The following is a 22,711-nucleotide window of genomic DNA, read 5'->3' as shown; positions in this document are numbered from 1 at the left end:
CTGTTGCTCTCATAGGTGTTCAACCCCCCACCCAAAATGCATGCACACATGCACAAAAAGACATGCACAAGCATGCTCACAGCAACATTGTTTGTAATAGCTCCAAACTGGAAACAGCTCAAATGTCCAGTAACAGCAGAATGAATTAAAGTACTGCATATTCACACAATAAAATATTATAGGAGAGTGAAAAGGAACACATTATAGCTTCATACAACACAGGTGAACCTTATGAACATGTTGAACCAAAGAAACCAAACATGAAAGGATTGTATGATTTCATTTGTATAAATGGTTCAAAACAGGCAAACTGAACCTGTGGTTTGGTTTAGTTTAGTAAGTAACTAATCTGTCACGACAGTGATTACCGTTGCAGAAGAACAGGAGGGGTAGTGATTGGGAAGAGGTATGAAGGGGACTTCTGAGTGGAGGTCATGTCTCTTTCTTACTGTGGGTGGTGATAACTTTGGGAGGGGGGTTCACTCGTGATAATTCATTGAGATATACACTTATGGTTTGTACATTTTTCTGTGTGTTATACTTCAGTAAAAAGTTTAAAATAAAACCCACTACACTGAGATATCATTTTCCACCTCTCAGTGCAAAGATCACAACATTTGTTGGCAAGGGAGCTCCTGGCCACTGGGAGCTCTGTCTAGAAGGTCCTTCTGCAAGACTAAGCTTTGCATGGCAGTCCCACTTCCAGGGATTTATACTGCAAATATTCTTGCCCATATGCAGGATTATTAATTATAACATTGCAATATCAAGAGATTGGAAACAACCAAATTCCCATCAATTGTTAAGGAATTGTTGTAATGTAATGTAGCCATAAAGTGGAGTGCTAAGCAGTTGTAAAATATGAGGAAATGCTTTGTGTACTGATGTAAAAAGATCTGTAAGTTAAAGTGTTGTTTATAGTACCTGAAATACGCTACCCTATTTGTATAAAAAGGGGCAGAGGGAAGAATAGCATATTTGCTTGAATGGGTAGGAAACAGCTTTGAGAAGATACTAAACAACCACAACGTTGCTTTCCCAGGGGTAGAGGATGGGGTGATTGGGAGAAAGGTGTGGGGATCTGGCTCTGCATACTCTTCTGTAATTCTGCATTTGGAACCATATATTACCTATTATATTAAAAACATTTTTAAACTATTTGGAAATTTAATAATAAATTTCTTTTTCCCCTCAGACATGGCAAATATGTATGTCTTACTCCGTGCTGTGTCCACTGGTTTACCTCATATGATTCAGGAGCTGCAAAATCATATCCATGATGAGGGCCTTAGAGCAACCAGTAATCTTACTCAGGAAAATGTGAGTTACATAAGGAACTGGAAAATTTTTCTCTTAATCAGATTATCATGGAGTTTTTCTTTTGACTTTACTGTTTAAAAGCATGAAAGAAAAGTCCTACCATGCCAATAAATGAAACGTCTTTATTAAAATGTTCAAACCTAGAAGTTGTTGGACACATTTTGGAATTATCAATTATTAGAAAATCAGTGAATAAGATAAACTTCCTACACACTGTCATGTTCATTTAGCAATTGTTAATTAATTTCTCACAGAAAAGTATGTTTGCTGTTTCTTTTTTTTAATTAATAATTTTTGGCTGTGTTGGGTCTTCGTTGCTGCGCGCTGGCTTTCTCTAGTTGCGGTGAGCGGGGGCTACTCTTCGTTGCGGTGCGCAGGCTTCTCATTGCGGTGGCTTCTCTTGTTGCAGAGCACGGGCTCTAGGCGTGTGGGCTTCAGTAGTTGCAGCGCATGGGCTCAGTAGTGTGGCTCGCAGGCTCTAGAGCGCAGGCTCAGTAGTTGTGGCTCACGGGCTTAGTTGCTCCGCAGAATGTGGGATCTTCCTGGACCAGGGCTCGAACCCATGTCCCCTGCATTAGCAGGCAGATTCTTAACCACTGCGCCACCATGGAAGTCCCTGTTTGCTGTTTCTAAACAGTCTTGTTTCTGTGTAACTGGCATTAATGTTTAGTTACTTGTAGTGGTAATGGTATTAATCAGTGATAATATAGACAACTTACAATTTCATTTCCTTTTACATGCCCTGGATTTGATAGCCCGGGAAGCAAATTTGGATTAAAACTATCTTCCCTAAATATATGCTTACTACCCAAAATACCCAGCAGTGACCTTCATATCCTTAATCCCCATCTTAAGAGTTCCCTGCCATTTAAATTACTGTTTACAATAAGGTGTCTTCTATCAAAGTGTGTTCCTATTGTCAAATTTTGTTGGACCACCTTCTTTGTTTTTACTAGTGATGGTTGACAAATAAGATAGACATGACATCACATGTCACTTCTCTTTCCTATGTAGAGCTGTTTGCTCTTCCTGTGATGCAGTGATCTGTGTATAGACCTCATTGTTCAGGAGCATTTATTAAATGCTGATCTCCTTAGTTGTAGATTTATTTGTCTTTGGCAGATAATTCTTAGATGTTATGTCCTGCCACAGTAATGCATAAGCTTTCCCATTTTTTGTAAAACTATTAATTTATATTGTTTAGATCTAATAGCCTGTATTATTTATTAGGTTTCTTAGTTTATATTAGTTTTACAGATTCAGAGTGTGGAATGACATTGGGCATAGAGGCATAGCGTTTGGTGTCAAGGCCTGGGAGATGCAAATACAAGAGAATGCGTTTGTAGGAGACTCAGATGATTTTAGCTGACTTAGAAGTCTTAGGTCTAACTTCATAGTTATCTCCATTAAGAATGAAAACTCACTTTTGCACTACTAGGTATTTCTTCTCTCTGAGATGTGGGGAACTGTACTGCCCAACTCTAGGGGTCTCAATTTTCACAGATAATGGCTTTTTAACTTCTCTCTCTCTCAGCCTTCAGTGCCTTTGAAGGCCGTTTTTATTTACATAATCCTCTATGAAAGTGATAGGCCTGGTAGTTCTGAGATTGTATCTTGTTACACTTAAGACACAGAATTCCAGCACCAGAGAGAAGTGTTTTTTCCATGGGTTCTTCTAGCAGAGGAACTACAGTCCTGCATTTCCAGTGTTGAATGACAGCTAATTTCAACATCAAAGTTTTAGATTTTTAAGACCGTCTTAGCTAAAAACATTTTTTGAGGGTGTGTGTCGTATGTAACGTTATTTGCTTAGGGAAAACTTTACTCTTAAACAACTCTTCACTAAGCCAGATTATACCCTTGAACTTCTTAAAATGTGGTTTTGTACTTTGTATTTCATATTTTTAGATGCCAACACTATTTGTGGAGTCAGTTCTGGAAGTACATGGTAAATTTGTTCAGCTTATCAACACTGTTTTGAATGGTGATCAGCACTTTATGAGTGCGTTGGATAAGGTAACTTTTTAATACATATATTCTTATCTATATATGATTTTCTTCATTTAATCATTATTCTTTAAGGTAGTTTCAGAATTAGGGCTTCTAATAGTGAGATTTCTAGTCTGGAGATGGAGATTCACCTTAACCAACCAATTTCATAGTGAAAGTCAAAATAGAAGTGTGTAACTTAACTTTTAAGTGAGTAATTGAGTGATTGAATGCTTGAGTTATATGGGAATTGAACTTTCGATGATTATGCTATAAAAGGAGACTTGTTAGTACACTAGGATGTTCTGAAAAATACATGTATAATTTTAATATTCTTTAGTGCTCATTTTTCCTTTGAATATAATACTTAGGCTATAATGAATAATATTTGAAAGAAAAGTAAATATTATATTTTACAAATTTTTAAATTTAAATTTGCCTACATGGTTGTTGTAAGATTTTTGAAAATATAGTCTTATTTTATGTGTATTCAAATATCAGTAATGAGTTATGAAGAGTATCTTTCAGTAGGAACAGGATTATATGTAATCATTATATAATTACCATGAGGGACACAGCGAGAGGAGTTTACCCTGTGTTAGATATGACAACAGTATTAACAAACTACCCCCAAAATGCCATGTTTTATGTGGGGTAGTAATTTTTGGACATACAGATTATAGCATATATAGAGCTAGCTGTGTTTTTACCCTATTAATGGTGGCTAATTCCTGGTCTGTCTTCTATATAGGCCCTTACATCAGTTGTAAATTACAGAGAACCCAAATCTGTTTGCAAAGCACCTGAATTGGTAAGTTTGATGGTTGCATAAACGTAAACATATGAAAAGTCAGCATTAGAAAATGAAAACTGAGGTGAATGTCAAATTAATTTGTTTTTGTAGCATTTTTTTAAAAAGTAGTTGAAATTAATTATTAAAAATAAAAACATATCAACACTGTATATCATTTGGCTTTTATTTAAGGAATGCAGTAGGTCATGTCGGTAGCCTTTTCTTAAGAAATAATTGAAGGAGAAAATATTCCATTTTACAATGTTTGGGCTGGAAAGTATGACTGCTTTAAAATAATTTGCATTACTTTACATGGAGATTTTATTTTATCTGAGATCTAAAGGGAATTTGATGAAAAATCTTTGATAACCTTTAAAGGAAACTTGCTTACAAGGTTGTTGTGAGATTTTTAAAAAGTACTTATGTAATGTCAGAAATGACAGAACTGCTCAAAACTCACCTAGGTGTTCCATCAAAACTTAATTACTGGGCTTCCCTGGTGGCGCAGTGGTTGAGAGTCCTCCTGCCGATGCAGGGGACACGGGTTTGTGCCCCGGTCTGGGAAGATCCCACCTGCCGCGGAGTGGCTGGGCCTGTGAGCCATGGCCGCTGAGCCTGTGCATCCGGAGCCTGTGCTCCGCAACGGGAGAGGCCACAAACAGTGAGAGGCCTGTGTACCGCAAAAAAAAAAAAACACAAAAAACTTAATTACTTATATCAGTGCTGTATTGATCATTCAGGGTTGATTAGATTTTTTACTGTTTATAGTTTTTTAAAAATTTCCCTGATGACATATGTTTCAAGTTCTTTAGTGCATGTCCATGATTATTAAAACATGAGCTTGAGGATGGCAAAGACCGTGATCTTATTTTGTGTTGTTGCCACTGTGCCTTTGAGAAGGGCCCTCTGAAAGCGTTACTGTCAATTTCTATTTGAGCTCGCTAAGTACTGTGACAACTTGCTGAAGAAATCAGCCAAGGGGATGACAGAGAATGAAGTAGAGGACAAGCTCACGAGCTTTATTACTGTCTTCAAATATATCGACGATAAGGATGTTTTTCAAAAGGTAAGTTGTGAATTGAGAGGTTTTATGTGTCAGCTTTATTTTTGAACTTTAAATCATCAGAAAGGAAGTAATCTTTTAAAATATTTTTTAATGTAGTTCTACGCAAGAATGCTGGCGAAACGTTTAATTCATGGGTTATCCATGTCTATGGATTCTGAAGAAGCCATGATCAATAAATTAAAGGTACTGTAGGCCTTTGATATGATAGTGTCCTAGAAATTATTCCACTAGCATACAAAGATGTTCATTGTAGCAATATGAGTAATAACAGGAAATAATTCATCAACAGTTGACTGGTTAAATGTAAAGTGGTGTAGTCTCATGGTGGGATATGAAAATGCTGTATTAAAGGACAAAGTCTCTCTATATGTTGATATAGAATCATCCACAAGATAAAGTGTTAACTTTACAAAAAACTTGTATTACGTATAAATGAACACACCTAAAATATTCCTTTAAGTACAAGTTTTGTGGAGTGCATTTGAATTTCAGTTCACTTTTATGTCATTTTAGCTTACACACTGATGAGATAAGCAGTTGCTAATTTTATTTATCCTGAGTTATTCAGTAGTTGATAATTTTCCTGTATGGTATACATTGAATATGTGGTCCTTTTTAAATATACCAAAAATAATTTACCCTTTAATTTTTAGAGGTAATGTTAACAAAGCTTTTTATATCCCAAGATTAGAGATCCAAATTTTCTGACCTGGTGATGGCAGAGTTTTGAATAACTTCAAAGAAATAGATTTCTTCATTACTCAGTTAATGGTGTTAAAAGTCTGCCTCAGTACCCTCCTTTTTAACAAATATTCCCAGTTATCTTTCATGTGTATTTGATACTATCTGTAAACCTTACAAGGTATCATCTTAACATTCAGTAGTGGAGCATTTTGTAGTATTGAAATGATATACAGATTTATAGAAAAGTTCTTGTTTTAAAGGTAAGTTTGTTGTTTCATAAATATTTGTTTTCATTCACTTATTTAATCTGCATTAAAAAAAAGGAATATTTGAAAGGTTTTGAATGGCTGCTTTGGGTCATGAATAATACAGGCCTTTGGTGTAAGTGTACAAGCAGGACCTTTGACCATAGACCTAGCAGTAGCAAAGCATTCTTAATAATCAGTATGGTTTATTATTTTTGTTTTTAAGTCATATGTTTTTTTAAAACTTTCTTTTACAGCAAGCCTGTGGTTATGAATTTACCAGCAAGCTACATCGGATGTACACAGATATGAGTGTCAGTGCGGATCTGAACAATAAGTTCAACAATTTTATCAAAAATCAAGACACAGTAGTAGATTTGGGAATTAGTTTTCAAATATATGTTCTACAGGTATGAATATGTGTTTCATTGTGAGCATTTACTAACCATTTCAAATACTCTGATACAAATGATTAATAGATTGATGCCTGATTACCTTTCTTTCAATCAGAATATTATAGCTTCTAAAGTTATATGTTATATTGATCTGGAATGAACTGTGCCTTGATAGTAATGCTGGTGGGTTTTATCAGCATTTTGAGGAAGGAGAAAAAGGTGCCTTAGTTGCTTAAATCATTTTATAAACATTTACTTTCAAGTGAGATGTTTAACTATTTGACTTTTCTCCTTCTAGGCTGGCGCATGGCCTCTTACTCAGGCTCCTTCATCTACATTTGCGATTCCCCAGGAATTGGAAAAAAGTGTACAGATGGCAAGTTGGCAGAAAATATATTGGAAGACCTAAGGAATTTTAATAATTATCTTCACATTATATCACTTTAAATATTTCTCCAAAGTCTTGAGGGCTCACGTGATATAAAAATATATTCACAAATTATTGTTATTCTGCCTTGTTATTGTTATTCTTCCTCAGTACCCTCCCTAAAAAGGAGGGTACTGAGGAAGACTGTAAATTATTGTAGTTTCTAATATTAAAACTAAAATGCTAAGGGTGTCAGTTCTTTGTCAAAGCATGTCTCTTATTCTTAGTAAACCTGTTATCTGTCTTAAGTAGTTCTAAATTACAAGGATTTTGATATTATAAGAAAGTTTAGAATCCAGTACTTAAAACAATCATTTTCTAATTTTTCATTTGAATATTGAGCCATCTTTATAATTCATTTATCCCTTATAATAGTTATTTTTATTCTGGGCTGTAATTTAGGTAAATATATGTAGAATGTGAAATATTCTAGAAAAAATAGATTGAAGCTGGAAAATTCAAGTAAAAATGGCTTTAAAGTGTGACTGGATAGAAACCATAGACTTCTTTCCCAAAGCTTTTAAAGAGACTGTGGAGACTACATCTTTAACAGCTGTTGAGATGTAACTTGTACCATACGGCTTAGTCATGTAGTCATTGTATCAGGCCGCTGTAACAAAATACCACAGCCTGGACAGCTTATGAATGACAGAGATTGATTTCTTATGGTTCTGGAGGCTGGAAGTCTGAGGCCAGGGTGCCAGCACGGTGGGATGAGGGCCTAAGCTGACAGACTTCTTTCTGTGTCCTCACATGGTGGAAGGGGCTAGGAATCTCTGTGGGGTCTCTTTTATAAGAGCACTAATGCCATAGATGAGGGCTCCATCCTCACGATCTAAGCACCTCCCAAAGGCCCCACCTTCTAAAACCATCCCATTGGGCGTCAGGATTTCAATATGAATTTGGGGAGACACAACATTCAGGCCACAGCACTATACAGTTCACTCAAAGTGTACACTTTCATTGGTTTTCAGTATATTCACAGAGCTTTGCAACCACCAGCACCATTTTAGAACATTTTAATTACCCTAAAAGAAAGCCCCTACGTATCAGTAGTCACTCCTCGCCTTCCCCAACTCCCTCCCCTCTCCCTAGCCCTAGGCAATCTGCTTTCTTTCTCTGTAGATTTGCCTGTTCTGGACATCTCATACAGAGCTATGTCACACGTGCTTTTGTGACTACCTTCATTCACTTTGCAGAAGAATGTCAAGGTCCATCCATGTTTGAGTCTGTGCCAGTAGTTCATTCCTTTTTATTGCCAAATAATATTCCATTGTATGGAGACACCACATTTTATTTATCCATTCATCAGCTGTTGGACGTTTGGGCTGTTTTGACTTTGGGGTGTGTAAGTAATGCTGCTATGGACATTCACGTACAAGTTTTTGAGTGGATGAGCATGTTTTCGTTTCTTTTGAAACTGACCCTTTTTGATTCTCTAACTCACCAAAGGAGGTTTATCTTTTAATAGTCTTTTACTTGGGCAGTAACTTGAGGTTGTGAACCAGTGAGTTATGCATATGTTTATGAAGTTTAAAATGAAAATGGTATTTCATTACACTATTTACTAGAGATGTTCACAGTGTGTAGTTTGAATCATTACATTATGTATGTATGTTATTTTTGCTTCTTTCAAAATAAGGATTATAAATCAAGTAACGCAGTGTAAGCTCCGGAATCATAACTCCTGATTTTAAATGTCTGCTCTTCCGTTTACTGTGCTCTGTGACTTTGTTCAAATAACTTCCGAATTTTTTGTTAACTGATAATACTACTACTCAGAGTGTTAATATGAAGATGAAATATGTAAAGCGCTTAGTCTAGTATATAAGAAGTACTCAATAAATGCTGAAAGTAGAAGTAATAGTTAATAGTGATAGTAGTGGTAATAGCAGAGTAGCCAGGTAGATTTCAAGATACCATGCATAAGGTGGACTTTCCGAATAGGAGTCTAATTTAGGACTTTCTGCGTCTTTGAAAAGGCATGATAGTGCAAACCATCTTAGAAACTTCATGAAGAAGAGCATTTGTTTGGATGGGCAGAATATGATCCCAGGGCAGGGGATGGGGTAACCAGGTGTAAAGCACTTTGATGTATTTGTGACCAGGCAAGAGAAAGAAAACTGACCCCTCACCTTTGACAGTCTTAAACCTTATTTCTTCTTAAGAGCCTGCTTTTCCAGTCGAAATTAAGGGACAGGGTGGGGGCTGGCAGAACTAAAATCTCCTTTAAGTTTGTTATTCTTCTCTTTCTTCTTGAAATAATTATTTGCCAGTAATTATTGGAGTACTGGAATCAACCCCTTAAACTCTATTTATTAACATATGACCTTCCCCAGGTTCCAGTGTCCTCATTTACAAACTGGAAGTGGGTTTCTTTCTGACTATAAATTATGATTCCAAGCATATCATTCTCTCAGTTTGGACTTTCTCTAATTACCAGTAGAGGGAGTTTGTCCTTACATTTCTCCTAGTAAATCCAAGTTTTCAGTCACATAAGAATGAAAATCCATCTGTGTATTTAATAGTGTACATTTTTTCACATGTAAATTAATTCCCTTTGCTTTAATGGTCGTCTAGATATTTCCCATCTTTCCCTTAAATATAGCTGTTTATCAGAAATCACATCCATTTTACACGTATCTTAAAACTATGGAAATTAAGCTTTAATTAAAAGCAATTTATTTTGGGGACTTCTCTGGCGGTCCAGTGGTTGAGGCTTTGCCTTCCAGTTGGGGCAGGTGGGGACGCGGGACGATCCCTGGGTGGGGAGCTAGGATCCCACGTGCCTCGGGGCAAAAAAATCAGAACATAAAACAGAAGCAATAGTGTAACAAATTCAATAAAGACTTTAAAAATGGTCCACATTAGAAAATCTTAAAAAAAAAAAAAAAGTACTTTATTTTGCATATTAGACCAGTATATCTTAAATCTACTTTTGTACCTGGTCCACAAACCTGAATAATAACTAAAGAAATATAAAGTAGTGTATATTAGTGCAGCTCTCTGTTTGAAGTGAATATGCTCATCAAATATGAAACATTCATTTTTAAGGCCCCTTGAGTTTCAATTAATGCCCTCAAATGGTATTTGAAAGATGCTCTCTGTTAGCCTGACTATTATAACTATTAAGCCTGACTTTAACATGAGAAGTTTAGTCAAGGTATATTTATTACTAATAAACTTTGATAACACAGTTATTTAATGATATCATTAAGCAAGATGTTACAACTTTTGTCTTTCAATACCAGATGAATTGATACTACTCTCATTTGGAACTGAATCTTTTTGTTCTTGACTAGCTATGGATATGAGAATCTTTATAATCAGATTTTAAATTTAAGGATAAAGGAATGCTTTCTTTGGCATATTGATATCATCAATAAAACTTAAATGATGGTACTAGTTGCTAGGGCTATAAAGAGGTAAAGCATGTGCTTTCAGAGCTTGGAATATACATCCTAAAGCTAGTTTTGCACTTACATAATTTATAAAGAGCATTTTAAACTTTGGTTTTCTCAGTTTCAAAAATGTTTTATTGGGCTTCCCCGGTGGCGCAGTGGTTGAGAGTCTGCCTGCCGATGCAGGGGACACGGGTTCGTGCCCCGGTCCGGGAAGATCCCACATGCCGTGGAGCGGCTGGGCCCGTGAGCCATGGCCGCTGAGCCTGCGCGTCCAGAGCCTGTGCTCCGCAACGGGAGAGGCCACAACAGTGAGAGGCCCGCGTACCACAAAAAAAAAAAAAAAAAAAAAAAAAAAAAAAATGTTTTATTTTGCTTTTGTCCATAAATTCCTTATAAATGTTTCATAATTACAAATTGTATAGTAGTAATTGAATTTTATTGACACCCAGGGAGATTATTAGAGCATACCTCTGGGATCCTTTTATGACATACTTTGATTTTTTTCTTTGTCTAGATTAGGACCAGGCAGAAAATCATAAGTATTCCCGGTGCCAGTCATTTCCTATTTATCATGCCAAGGGGCTGGTGAATTTGCTCATAGAGGAGAATGCTGCACCATTGGAGGAAAAAAATGCTCAAGTTTCAGCTTCCCAGGACTATCTTGGAATAAATTGCTAAAAGAATTCACCAGTTATCCTGGCTGGCAGCTGTGAACTTTTGTTGTAAGGAGTGGGCATAGTGCAGCTTACAGGTCAAATGTTGCTGATTGCTTTATTTAAACTTCATTTTGAAAGTACAGAAAGTAAAGTTTGAAGTACAGATAAAAGCTTTAGGTATACTACATATGGCTCGTCATGCTAAAAGTATGTCCACAATTCTGAATTGTGATGTGATGAATATATTTATTTTTCAGTTTTATGTGGAAGTTGAGTTTTTACCTTTTTTACATTTCAGTATCATTTTCTCGCTGTAGATTATGTACTAGCTCTTTAGAAGATATGAACTCTCTATTTTTTGGACTGATGTCCTACATTCAATCTGAGGGAGGAATTTTTAAAATTTTAAAGCTATGTTAATAGAATGTTAAATTTAATTTTTCACAATAATGTCAACAAAAGATACAAAGACAGGCCTCTGAAGCTTTGCTTGTATTAGTGTTTGTATGTGGAAGTTAACTCGTGGATGTCACTTTTGGAGTGATCACTGATATTATTCAACCCGTCCATTCAGCAAGGGTATATGTTGGCAAATAGGAGACTAGAAATGAAGGTTTGATTTATATTTTCATGTTGAAATGCATATGGTAGTGGTTTTGGTCAGGGATTTTATTTATAAAGTCCAAATTGATATCATTCAAAATGATAATTTCTGAATTTATACAAAAAGTTAAATTTGCAGGGCTGTGGTTTGGTGGAAAGAACCACAGACAGGGTTTTAAGTGAAAAGAGCTGGCCTGATATTTATATGATCTTTGTCAGGACTTGCATAGATGTGTTTTCTCATCTGTAAAATGAGTAAATATACCAGATGGGCTCTAATGTCTTCTCTAACATGAATTTTTTTACTTTTTTAGTGTAGTGATAGCCAAGTAAGTTAGGTTGTAGAAGCTGAAAATAATTTGATTCCTTTTTTCTTTTTTACAGTTTGAATTATTTTACAGCCAGCATTTCAGTGGAAGGAAGCTTACATGGTTACATTATCTTTGTACAGGTAAAATGCATTTAATTATATCTAGTTTAATGAAATTTACCTGATATGATTATGTTAAAAATTTGGAAATCGATTTCATAGGCCCTAATTATAGTTTTTTTCCTGATGTTAGTTTTTAACATTTTCTTCTTCATCTTCCTTTCTGGTTACCATTAAAGCAACTAATAATGAAGTTCAAATGAAGCACTTTTTTTCTTTTAATTTGCATTCCTTTTATTATGAGTAAAGTTGAGCATGTTTTTATATGGTTAAAGCAAGTGCAGCATTTTTAATAGTGTTTTATAATTATGCTACTTATAAGGAGTTTCTGAATTTCATAATGGTTTCCTATATTTCTGTAACAAATCACTTTTTATAGATACTAGGAATTTTATTTAGAAACCCAGACTTGATGAAACATATCTTAAAAACCTCTTCTCTCTAGATATGGCAGATATCCTCAAAAATTTCATTAACTATTATAGCATCACAAGGAGACCTAACCATTTGATTTTTATTTGTGGTACTGTAGTGAACGGCAGTAGTAAACGCTTTTTCCAGAATGTCCCAATTAACTTCCAGTACTTTCCAGTTTTAGAAAAGTTTAATCAAAATCTAATCATTTCCTTAGCTTCTTCCTGGAACAGTGGGGTCTACTAATTGGAAAGTAGGATTAATACTTTGAGTGATTGGAGCCTCTATTCAGTTTCTCTAAGCTGCCTGAAGATGTTAGCCAAAGCAAACACTCAGAATTTCTCTACTTTTGCTAAAGCTATACTTTGAAAAGTACATTGAGTCAACTTTCTCTTTGTATAAGAGGGAAAGGATGGCCATGTATGTTAATGTCTCTTAGAAATGGTACAAGAAAATCTGATTAGTTGCCATACCTTTATTTAGAAAATCCACTCACCTAAGAGAAATTTCATCTAAGTAGTTTCTTGTAAGTACCATTTATTTGACTACTTTATATTTGGAATATGATGTCTCATTTTGTTAGTAATACATATTAGTACATAATAATTAGTACATAGTAATACATATCTTTACAAGTTTATGTTTATTGAACAAATTGGGCATTTTAATTTTTTCAGTAGTTTGTGAAATAAAGAGATGTTCATTGATATTCTTAGTAAGTGGTCGCTTAGTAGTTGGCCTTTAATTTTACATCTATTGTGAATTTTTTATATTCTCATTTAGTAAATATAATTGATTTTAAGGAAAAAAACATTGCTGGACCAGTGTTTTAAGGTATTTGGATTAAGTTTACTTTTACTTCCCCTAAATATCTATCTTGGGGAGTTTAAACTCCTTTGCATTACCTCAGCAATAATCATTCTGTCTCCTAAAGTAGTTTTAATGAGGGATTTACTATTTTGGTGTTTGGCAACTAGTTATATATTCAGATTAAGACATTATTGGTGAGAATACTTCTTTGGTGGTCCTGTGTACTTGTGTTGCATTACATCAGAAGGCACGTGGTGTCAGACTGTCCCACTGTGAGAGGCAGTAAAGTGGTCACTTGGTTGATTGAGGTGATGTTTACATTGTGAGGAGACTGTTTCCCCTTTTCAATTAGCAGGTGATCTGAGGGGTGACACTTAGGTCCCAAATGAATACCATCTTCCAGGAACAACTGTATCTGATGGTTGTAGCATCCACTGGTGATCATTGCTTGAATCAGTTATCTTCTTCCTGGTTGCAGATCAGTGGTACTCTGTCATGCACTCAGCATTTAGTAGCTGACATTCTTCTGTAAAACAAACTTTCCCTTAGAGACTAGGTTGCTGATAGGTAGTAGAGGAGTAACTTGGATTAAAGTATTGTGAGAGTTTTGCCTACTCTTTATTTCTGGTAATTGTTAATTACCAATTCAGTTATGGTTGTCTGATTTTTCAAGTATGTATGTATTGGAATGTTTTATTCTAGCTTGGAGTTTCTTAAAGTTTGTCAACCTATTCTGAAGGTTAAATGACCTCTTTGTCATTTTCCTTTTCTATTTACACAGCAGTAATTAAGTGAATCATCCAGATTTGGGATTTCCTTCCTTGCCCCACGTGTTCCTCCACCCCTTCCCCAGTCTTTCCAGCCATTAGCTGAGTAATAAGAGAATGGTGCTGAAAAAAAGTGGAAAGAGGTCCATGTACCCCGGCACCGATAATTTATTGAAAAATAGAAAGAAAAAGTCATAAAACACAACTAACAAGTTTTCCTGTTTTTAAGGGATGCAGAGTGGATTTGATATCAGTAAATGATACTTAGACCCCTTACTTGCATTGTCTCCTAATGCTCTTTGGGTTCTTGTGGCAGAAGCCTCATTCTGTTTCCAAACCCATGGTAGTACATTGCAACATCTGTGACAGCTAGGTGATGGTCCTAGCTTAATCATATAGGTGCTTGAGGCATTATTTTATACTTGTTTCTGGGATATGATTAAGGAGTCATTGCACAAATGGTGTAATGCAGTTTACATGATTTTTTTTTTTTTTTTTTTTGCCTCTCACCGCGTTTCCTAAACTTTAATGTTGAGATGAGGCTCTTAAAGTGCTCTTTATACTAATTGTTAGTAGGACAGTCCTAATGACTGTAGTCTACTTAAACTCTACATGACTTGGATATTCCAATTAATTAAACTTCCTTTCATGAAAATTCAGAGATTAGGAATTTTTTCTCTAGGTGTTCCTATCCAAATAATTTTGAAAAATATTTCTGAATATCAGTTTTAAAAAAATAAGTCGAGGCGTAATGCAAGTTAGAATAGGCATCTGTGTGGTCATAGTAAGCTGGAGAATTGACTTATATCCTTTAACTCTTTAATTACATAATGAATTAAATATATATTATTAAATAATAAAGCACACAATCTTGATCAGAGTTACTAATTACCACTACTAACAGGGAGAATGCAGCCTCTGGGGTAAGTTCATGTAACATACAGCTTCCTTGAGTTAAAATATAGAGCCCTAAAACCAAATCTCATGCTGATATAGTTTATAATTCATTAACAGTCAAATAATGCAGGATGTGTGTGTGTGTGCTTGTGTAAGAGAGAGAAAGAGAAATACAATCACTAAACCATAACTTTATTCTTTAGGAAGCAGTTCTTTGACTTGCATTAACTGTTTTTACATGTTGCAAGTGCATAACTGTTTGACACACTGTTTGTTAACAAGCTCTTCAGTGTGCTGCCCCCTGGGATGGGTAGAACTGTAGTTGGCCTAAGCCTGATGTACCTTTCTAGCTCTCAGGGTAGTGTAGGGTCCAGAACATTGTTATTCCATCAACTATTTCAACAAAATAATGCATCTGCCCGTTTGTCTCTCTTCCCATTTGTGTTTGTTCCTAGAAAACTACTGGGGAGAAAAACATTATTTATGAAACAAAATAGCATTGTTATATTTTGGCAGAAATTATGGTTTAGACACTTTAGTACAGGTGTCCTCCTGTATGCTTGAACCTTCCCTGGGGTAGATGAGATACACACATAGGAGGCAGTTGCTGGTAGCAGGCTGTCATGCTCTCCCTTTGTCTGTCTGTTTCTCCTCCTACTTCCACCTCCTCTTACTTTTTTTCTGCCCAAGTCTTAGCCTTCCTATTACTATTTAAAGACATTGTTTGAGCTTACTGGTAATGTTATGATAGCTTAACCATGATTTATACTACATACTCAAAACTAAGAGCCGTCCCCTCCATCCCCCCCACCCCCACAAACATATGATTACATTGCTGGCAGGAATAGCTTTGCAACAATTTAACCAAGAGTTCTTGGTTCACTCTTTCAGGAGAAAATATCTGAAATAAACAATTATTACTGAGGTAATTTTGGAATGCTTCTTTGAATGATGAGTTTATTGTCACAATTTTGTTTTAATTGTAGGTGAAGTTAAAATGAACTATTTGGGCAAACCATACGTAGCTATGGTCACAACATACCAAATGGCGGTTCTTCTTGCCTTTAACAACAGTGAAACTGTCAGCTATAAAGAACTTCAAGACAGCACTCAGATGAACGAAAAGGAACTGACAAAAACAATCAAATCATTACTCGATGTGAAAATGATTAACCATGATTCAGAAAAGGTATGGGGTAATAGTTCAAGGATTTTAAGCATTATAAGTATTAAAGCTTTTTCATGGGATGTTTGCAGTTTTAAAAGTAAGGTTATAATTGTTAATGCCCTTTGTTCTTTGAGAAGCACTCGAATCAGCTACATTACTTCAGGCTCCTTATGGCCAAGAACTTGAGGCGTCACAGAGAAGGCTAAGTTGGTACTCGTGTGCCCTTTATAGATTGATTTTATTTGTCCTATACTGTGACAGTTTACTGAAAAATTATTAAAGAGTTGACAGCAGAAGGATTCTGGTTAATTGAGGTTTTAAAACTGTAGTCTGTCCTAAATCTTGCTGGGTTTTTTTCCCCCATATGTTTAGTTAATATTTAATTACATGGTTCTGTGATAGGAAATGACAGCCTGTTGATGTCTATTTATACACATATTTAATATGTGTAACTCCATCTCAGGTGCTATCACTCTCATGTCCCTGAATTTCAGGACTCAACTAACCCCCATATATATATATATATATATATTTTTTTTAATTAATTTGTTTATTTTTGGCTGCATTGGGTCTTCATTGCTGCGTGTGGGCTTTCTCTAGTTGTGGTGAGCAGGGGCTACTCTTCATTGAGGTGCGGGGGCTTCTCATTGCGGTGGCTTCTCTTGTTGCGGAGCACGGGCTCTAGGTGCGCGGGCTCAGTAGTTGTGGCTCACGGGCTCTAGGGCACAGGCTCAGTAGTTGTGGCACATGGGCTTAGTTGCTCTGCGGCATGTGGGATCTTCCCGGACCAGGGCTCAAACCCGTGTCGCCTGCATTGGCAGGTGGATTCTTAACCACTGTGCCACCAGGGAAGTCCAACCCCCATATGTTTTTAATATCTGTCCTGAGAATTAGCAAGCTGATAGTATATTCCTTTTTTTCTTTATAACTTTTTTTTTCTAGTAACATGTTTTGTTTTTAAAGTATGTCTTGGATATTTAAATGGTTAAAAAAGCAACAGATAGGGGTTAAATCTCCTGCTTCAGATTATTGTGCCCATAAGAAAAGAGTCTTGTAAATGATGCTTCGTTTTAATTTTGGTTCATGGCCTACAACTTATTTCTCTCATGAGTTCATTTTGCTAATGATGACTTTTGTAGCATATAATTGAACAGCTCTAAATGGCATATATGCTGAAATTCAAATCAAGCTTTTCTTAATTTTGAGAAACGATTAATTTTTCTGACTTCAGAAGCTTAACAAAATATTAAGTTCTTAATTTAAGGTTTTAATTAAGTCAATTAATTATAAGTAAAAATTTTAAGTTTAAAATTTTAAGTTTAAATTTTTAAGCTTAAGTGCCTAAAAAGTTAAGTATTTTTCTAAAGCATGTTATTTTTACTGCCCAGAAATGTACAAAATAAATATTGATAGGTTGTTTGCACATTAAATTTTAATTATGAATCTGGCATTCTTTAATAGAGTTTCTTTGGTTATTATTGAGAAAGTGCCGTCTGCCAAGTGCTTCGTGGTCCTGCTGGCAGACAGATTCTACCGTATGACATGCGTGGCTTTCTTAAGCCCAATAGAGCTTAAGAGCTAAAAATTGGCTTAACAATTTCCACTTGAGAAAAGTCCACTCGCTTTTGGCAGAGTGAATAAAACGGGCATTGAGGGGTGATGTCAGAATCACACCGGGGTGGTGAGGAAGTGATACTTGTGTGCCATTGGAACCAGTTGGCTTCTCTAGTCAGGTTATTTTAATTGGTATTTTGTTACTGCAGCATTCCAAAAAAAAAAATTTGGTTGTTTGGTTTTTCAAAATGTGATGGAAAAATTATGAGCCTCGCTATTTCATAAAAATTTAAATGTTAAAATTCTGTTTAAGCCAATGAGCTTGACTCTTGTCAGATTTATCTGGTGGTCATGTATTAAACAGTTGGGCCAGAAAATAGCTTTATTCTAAATCTAAGCTGATTAAAATTCTATCAAGCATAAAATTAGGAAAGAATTGTTTTTTCCTTCATTGTTTGACAGAAGACAATTATTTTTCTCTTAAATAATATTTATAATGTAAAAGATTACGAGAGTTGAGTCTTTTTTCCTTGGTCATTATTTAATTTCATGGCGTATTATTTGCAGCAATTGTTATTTAGTGATTTCATTTTTATAAATGTAAATGAATTATTTTTAATTGTAGGAAGACGTTGATGCAGAATCTTCATTTTCATTAAATATGAACTTTAGCAGTAAAAGAACAAAATTTAAAATTACTACATCAATGCAGAAAGACACACCACAGGTAAATGCTTTCTAATGACATTTCTTTTGGAAATATTTAAGCATTGGACTTTACAAGTGGTAATATTGAGACCAATGCAAAATTTTTCATATCAAAATTATGATACGGGGCTTCCCTGGTGGCGCAGTGGTTGAGAGTCCGCCTGCCGATGCAGGGGACACGGGTTCGTGCCCCGGTCTGGGAGGATCCCACATGCCGCGGAGCGGCTGGGCCCGTGAGCCATGGCCGCTGAGCCTGCGCGTCCGGAGCCTGTCCTCCGCAGCGGGAGAGGCCACAACAGTGAGAGGCCCGCGTAACGCATAAAAAAAAAAAAAAAAAAAAAAAAAAAATTATAAACAGTATTTTAGATTTTAAAAACAGTAGTATAATGAGTATCTTAGGGAAAAGCTATCGTAGTTTAGTCATATTTGCTCTTTTGTTTTTGTTTTTTTCTCCCAGTTTTAATAATTGTCACACAGCACAGTATAAGTTTAAGCAGTACAGCATAATGATTTGACTTACCCTACATCATGAAATGATTATCACAGTAAGTTTAGTGAACATCCATCATCTCATATAGATACAAAATTAAATAAATAGGAAAAAACTTTTCATTGTGATGAGAACTTGTAGGATTTCCTCTCAACAGCTTTCATAGATAACACAGAGCAGTGTTAATTGTATTTATCATGTTTACATTCCATCTCTAATCATCATTTATCTTATAATTGGGAGTTTGTACCTTCTGACCCCCTTCATCCAATTTCCCCTCTCCCCACCCCCACCCCCTGCCTCTGGTAACCACAAATCTGATCTCTTTTTCTGTGAGTTTGTTTGTTTTTGAAGTATAATTGACACTGTGTTAGTTCCTGTTACACAACATAGTGATTCAATATTTCTGTACATTTCAAAATGATCCCCATGACTGGTCTAGTTACAATGTGTCACCATATAAAGATATTACATAAATTACCCCACACTGTACATTGCATACCCATGACTCATTTATTTTGCCACTGGAAGCTTATAACTCTTAATCTCCCTCATCTATTTTTCTCTTCCCCTCATCTCCCTTCCTTCTGGCAACCACCTGTTTATTCTCTGTATCTGTAATTCTGTTTGTGTTTTGCTGTGTTCGGTCATTTGTTTTGTTTTTTAGATTTCACATATATGTGAAATCATACAGTATATGTCTTTGTGTGACTTATTTCACTTAGCATAGTACCCTCTAGGCCCATCTGTGTTGTCGCAAATGGCAAGATTTCATGCTTTTTTTATGGCTGAGTAATATACCATTGTGTATATATATCATGTCTTCTTTATCCATTCATCTGTTGATGGGCCTTAGGTTGCTTCCATATCTTTGCTATTGTAAATAATGCCACAATGAACATAGTCATATTTGCTCTTAAACTGTATTAACATATATGGATTTGCTTTGTATTCTTTCCAAAAATTTCTACCTTGAATAGTAATATAATCTCATATTTTTCATTTGTAAAATATCAGAAGGTTTTACAACACATTTTTCAAAGAAAAGTTGTAGAAAATGCTTCTCAAACTTTCCTGTGCAAATGAACCACGGGGGATGGTGTTAAAATTCAAATTGTGAGCTTGTTGGTCTGGAGTGGGGTCCAACCCCGGGTGAGCCAGTTTGCACGGTGAACATCTGCTGTTGCTTGTTTCACCTCAGCAGCAGTTGTTCTGGGGCAGCCTATTCATATCACTGAAGTTTCCTGATTGCCTCCTATGTGCCACCCTGACCTTGGGCTCGGGGCAGGATGTGAAGGTATCAGAGATGCCAGGCCGCTCCAGGGACTTACTCCCCCATGGGAGACAAATGTTAATTGCTGTTAAATTTGAACCCTAAAATGTTCAAGATCTCATTTTCCTGTAGGCTAATGATACTAATTTGTAATATGGATTGTATTTTCTTTTTTAAAAGCTGTTATGAGATCCCTACTGATGTGGCATTGCCTGCTTGTGCCTCTCCTCCACTGTCTTTCCTTGAGCTCCATGCAGAGAGGCCCTTCTGGCCCATCCTTGCTGGCTTCTCTGCTGGAGTCAAATGGAGCCCTTCACAGCTCTTGCCCTTGAAGCCTGCTCCAGTGTGCACTTGGAGCCAGTTACTAAAGTCTACAAGCTTTGTGGTATAAGTTTTTACTCATTGATAGGACAGCAGTCTTGAAAACTATTACTCTGTGTCACTTAAGTTCTCCTTTATTGACTACTTACACTGAGTACAATTTACAATAGTGTTCATTTTTTAAAAAATAACCTTCCAACTTTAAGTTAAGAAATTATACATAACTCACTGTAAATATTCTTTTGGTAATGGTTATGTTATATTGGGCACATAATTGTATAATTTGATTCTCAGTATTGATTGGAGATTTATTTAAACTCACAAATAAAATGAGTTAAAAACAAGTGCAGTGAATTAATGTCTCATTGGCTTTTTTTGTCCTTGTAAAACAGGAAATGGAGCAGACGAGAAGCGCTGTAGATGAAGATCGGAAAATGTACCTCCAAGCTGCTATAGTTCGTATCATGAAAGCACGAAAAGTACTTCGGCATAATGCCCTTATTCAGGAGGTAAAAGGGGGAAAAGTCCTCAAGACCTCTTGGGGCAGAGGGTATTAGGATTAGGAATGTTTCTTTGTGAAGATGTTACAGAAATAATACGACTCCCAAATAACATAAAGAAATGCTTCATTACTTAATGAGAACAGTACCCACTTAAAATTTCAGTATTAAACTCATGTTTGAATTTAGAGGTCTAAGCCTTACCGATTCAGTCTTGTGTCCAGTTATTGAAGGACGTGGACCACATCACACACTCACTCGTTCCATGAATACACGAGCATCTACCATGTGTGGAGCACCGTGCTGGTCACCATGGGGTGCAGAGCAGCTCAGGATGTGGCTCCTGCTGTTTTGGAGTTCAGTCTAGTAGGGAAGAAACGCGTTACTGAAATAATATGGGAGTAAATATAAAATTACACTCACATGCAACAGAGAAAAGGTATACAGTAGCATGAGAATGTGTATAAAGGTCTTGACTTGGGGGTGTGGCGGAAAGCTTTCCTGAGCAGGTGTTACTTCAGCTGAGAGCTGAAAGTTGAGTAGGGGTTGAGTGGAAGCTTGAGGGGTGTATATGAGTAGTTAGATAGATGAATTAGTTTATGGTTTAATTTAGTTATATATGACTATTATTAGATTTTGCTGTATCCATGTTCTTCACAGTTTTTATCCCTTCACAACATAAAGGTTGGGCTCTTTCCTTAGTTTGCATAAAAAGTTATTTGCTCCAGTGCCCTCCTGGTGAGAAGAGCACTTAAACATCCGTGTCTCTCCCACAGGTGATTAGCCAGTCAAGAGCTCGGTTTAACCCTAGTATCAGCATGATTAAGAAGTGCATTGAAGTTCTCATAGACAAACAGTACATCGAACGCAGCCAGGCGTCAGCAGATGAGTACAGCTACGTAGCGTGACGCGCGCTCCCCCGGTGTGGATGTGAGAAGGTCATTGCCATCGCCATCCGGTGTGTCCTGTGGGAGAAAGCAGGCCTGTGCCTCCATAATTTGGCCATTTGGCAGCCCCTGTTTCTCTGCTGTTTACAACATCACCAGTGCCACGTCATGAGCGTCAGAGAAAATGCCTAGAGATATTTCAAGCTCATGTCATTATGACATTTCTTAAAACTTTATTAAAAAAGAATGAGTGAAGTATTGGTGAAATGTGGAAATTTGGCTGGGTACCATGCTTTTTCTCCCCTTCACGTTTGCAGTTGATGTTTTTTTTTTTTTTTTTTTTTTAATGTATCTTAAAGGACATAAGATAAAAAACTTAAATATTGTAATATGACAGATAACCTAATAATTGTATCTACATTAAAATGACAAACATGATATTGCTGCTTGTCAAATAAAAAAATAAAGAAATAGAATGCCTTTTTTATGTGGATGGAATATCACAAAATAATACATATAAATGTCCGTGAGTTTTCAAAGCAGCTCATGCAACTTTAATTGCATTTGTATCTGAACAGTGTGATTCACTTATACTCCTATTTAAATCCTACATGAAAAACGTCTAGATTGTTGTTTTTGAATGCATAAAGATGCATTCAGCATAAAGAATGTTTTGTTTTTATGGATTAGAACTACATTGGATTTGAGCATTTTGAATAGTGAGGATTTAATTCCATCAAGAGTTTCTGGTGGTGTCCTGCTGCAGCTCAGAACCAAAAGTGAGGGGAATGTGTGTGACCTCACATGTGGCTCAGAAAGAGCTGTCATTCAAAGGTTGTCTTACTTTTGTTTCCACAGTGTGTCAGTTCTAATGTAGACTAATGCCCCCCCTCTGCTGCTTTCCCTTCTC

The 22,711-nt window shown here is 36.1% G+C and overlaps 1 protein-coding gene across 3 annotated transcripts in view; it reads left to right on the top strand.

The window, feature by feature from the left end:
- Nucleotides 1-22,281, top strand: part of CUL2 (cullin 2) — an 82,250-nt gene extending 59,969 nt beyond the window's left edge. For all 3 annotated transcript variants that reach the window (XM_032623723.1, XM_032623722.1, XM_032623720.1), the window contains exons 10-21: nucleotides 1,196-1,320; nucleotides 3,229-3,336; nucleotides 4,061-4,120; nucleotides 5,040-5,168; nucleotides 5,265-5,351; nucleotides 6,355-6,507; nucleotides 6,791-6,868; nucleotides 11,967-12,033; nucleotides 15,887-16,089; nucleotides 18,248-18,349; nucleotides 20,807-20,923; nucleotides 21,691-22,281. In XM_032623723.1, the coding sequence (XP_032479614.1) occupies nucleotides 1,196-1,320; nucleotides 3,229-3,336; nucleotides 4,061-4,120; nucleotides 5,040-5,168; nucleotides 5,265-5,351; nucleotides 6,355-6,507; nucleotides 6,791-6,868; nucleotides 11,967-12,033; nucleotides 15,887-16,089; nucleotides 18,248-18,349; nucleotides 20,807-20,923; nucleotides 21,691-21,822 (1,361 nt within the window). In that variant the 3' untranslated portion in view covers nucleotides 21,823-22,281. The remainder of the gene's footprint in view (nucleotides 1-1,195; nucleotides 1,321-3,228; nucleotides 3,337-4,060; nucleotides 4,121-5,039; nucleotides 5,169-5,264; nucleotides 5,352-6,354; nucleotides 6,508-6,790; nucleotides 6,869-11,966; nucleotides 12,034-15,886; nucleotides 16,090-18,247; nucleotides 18,350-20,806; nucleotides 20,924-21,690) is intronic.
- The last annotated feature ends 430 nt before the right edge of the window (nucleotides 22,282-22,711 follow it).

Source organism: Phocoena sinus, chromosome 2 (genome assembly GCF_008692025.1).
Source record: "Phocoena sinus isolate mPhoSin1 chromosome 2, mPhoSin1.pri, whole genome shotgun sequence".
Taxonomy (NCBI): domain Eukaryota; kingdom Metazoa; phylum Chordata; class Mammalia; order Artiodactyla; family Phocoenidae; genus Phocoena; species Phocoena sinus.
This window is presented reverse-complemented; position numbering and strand designations above follow the sequence as displayed.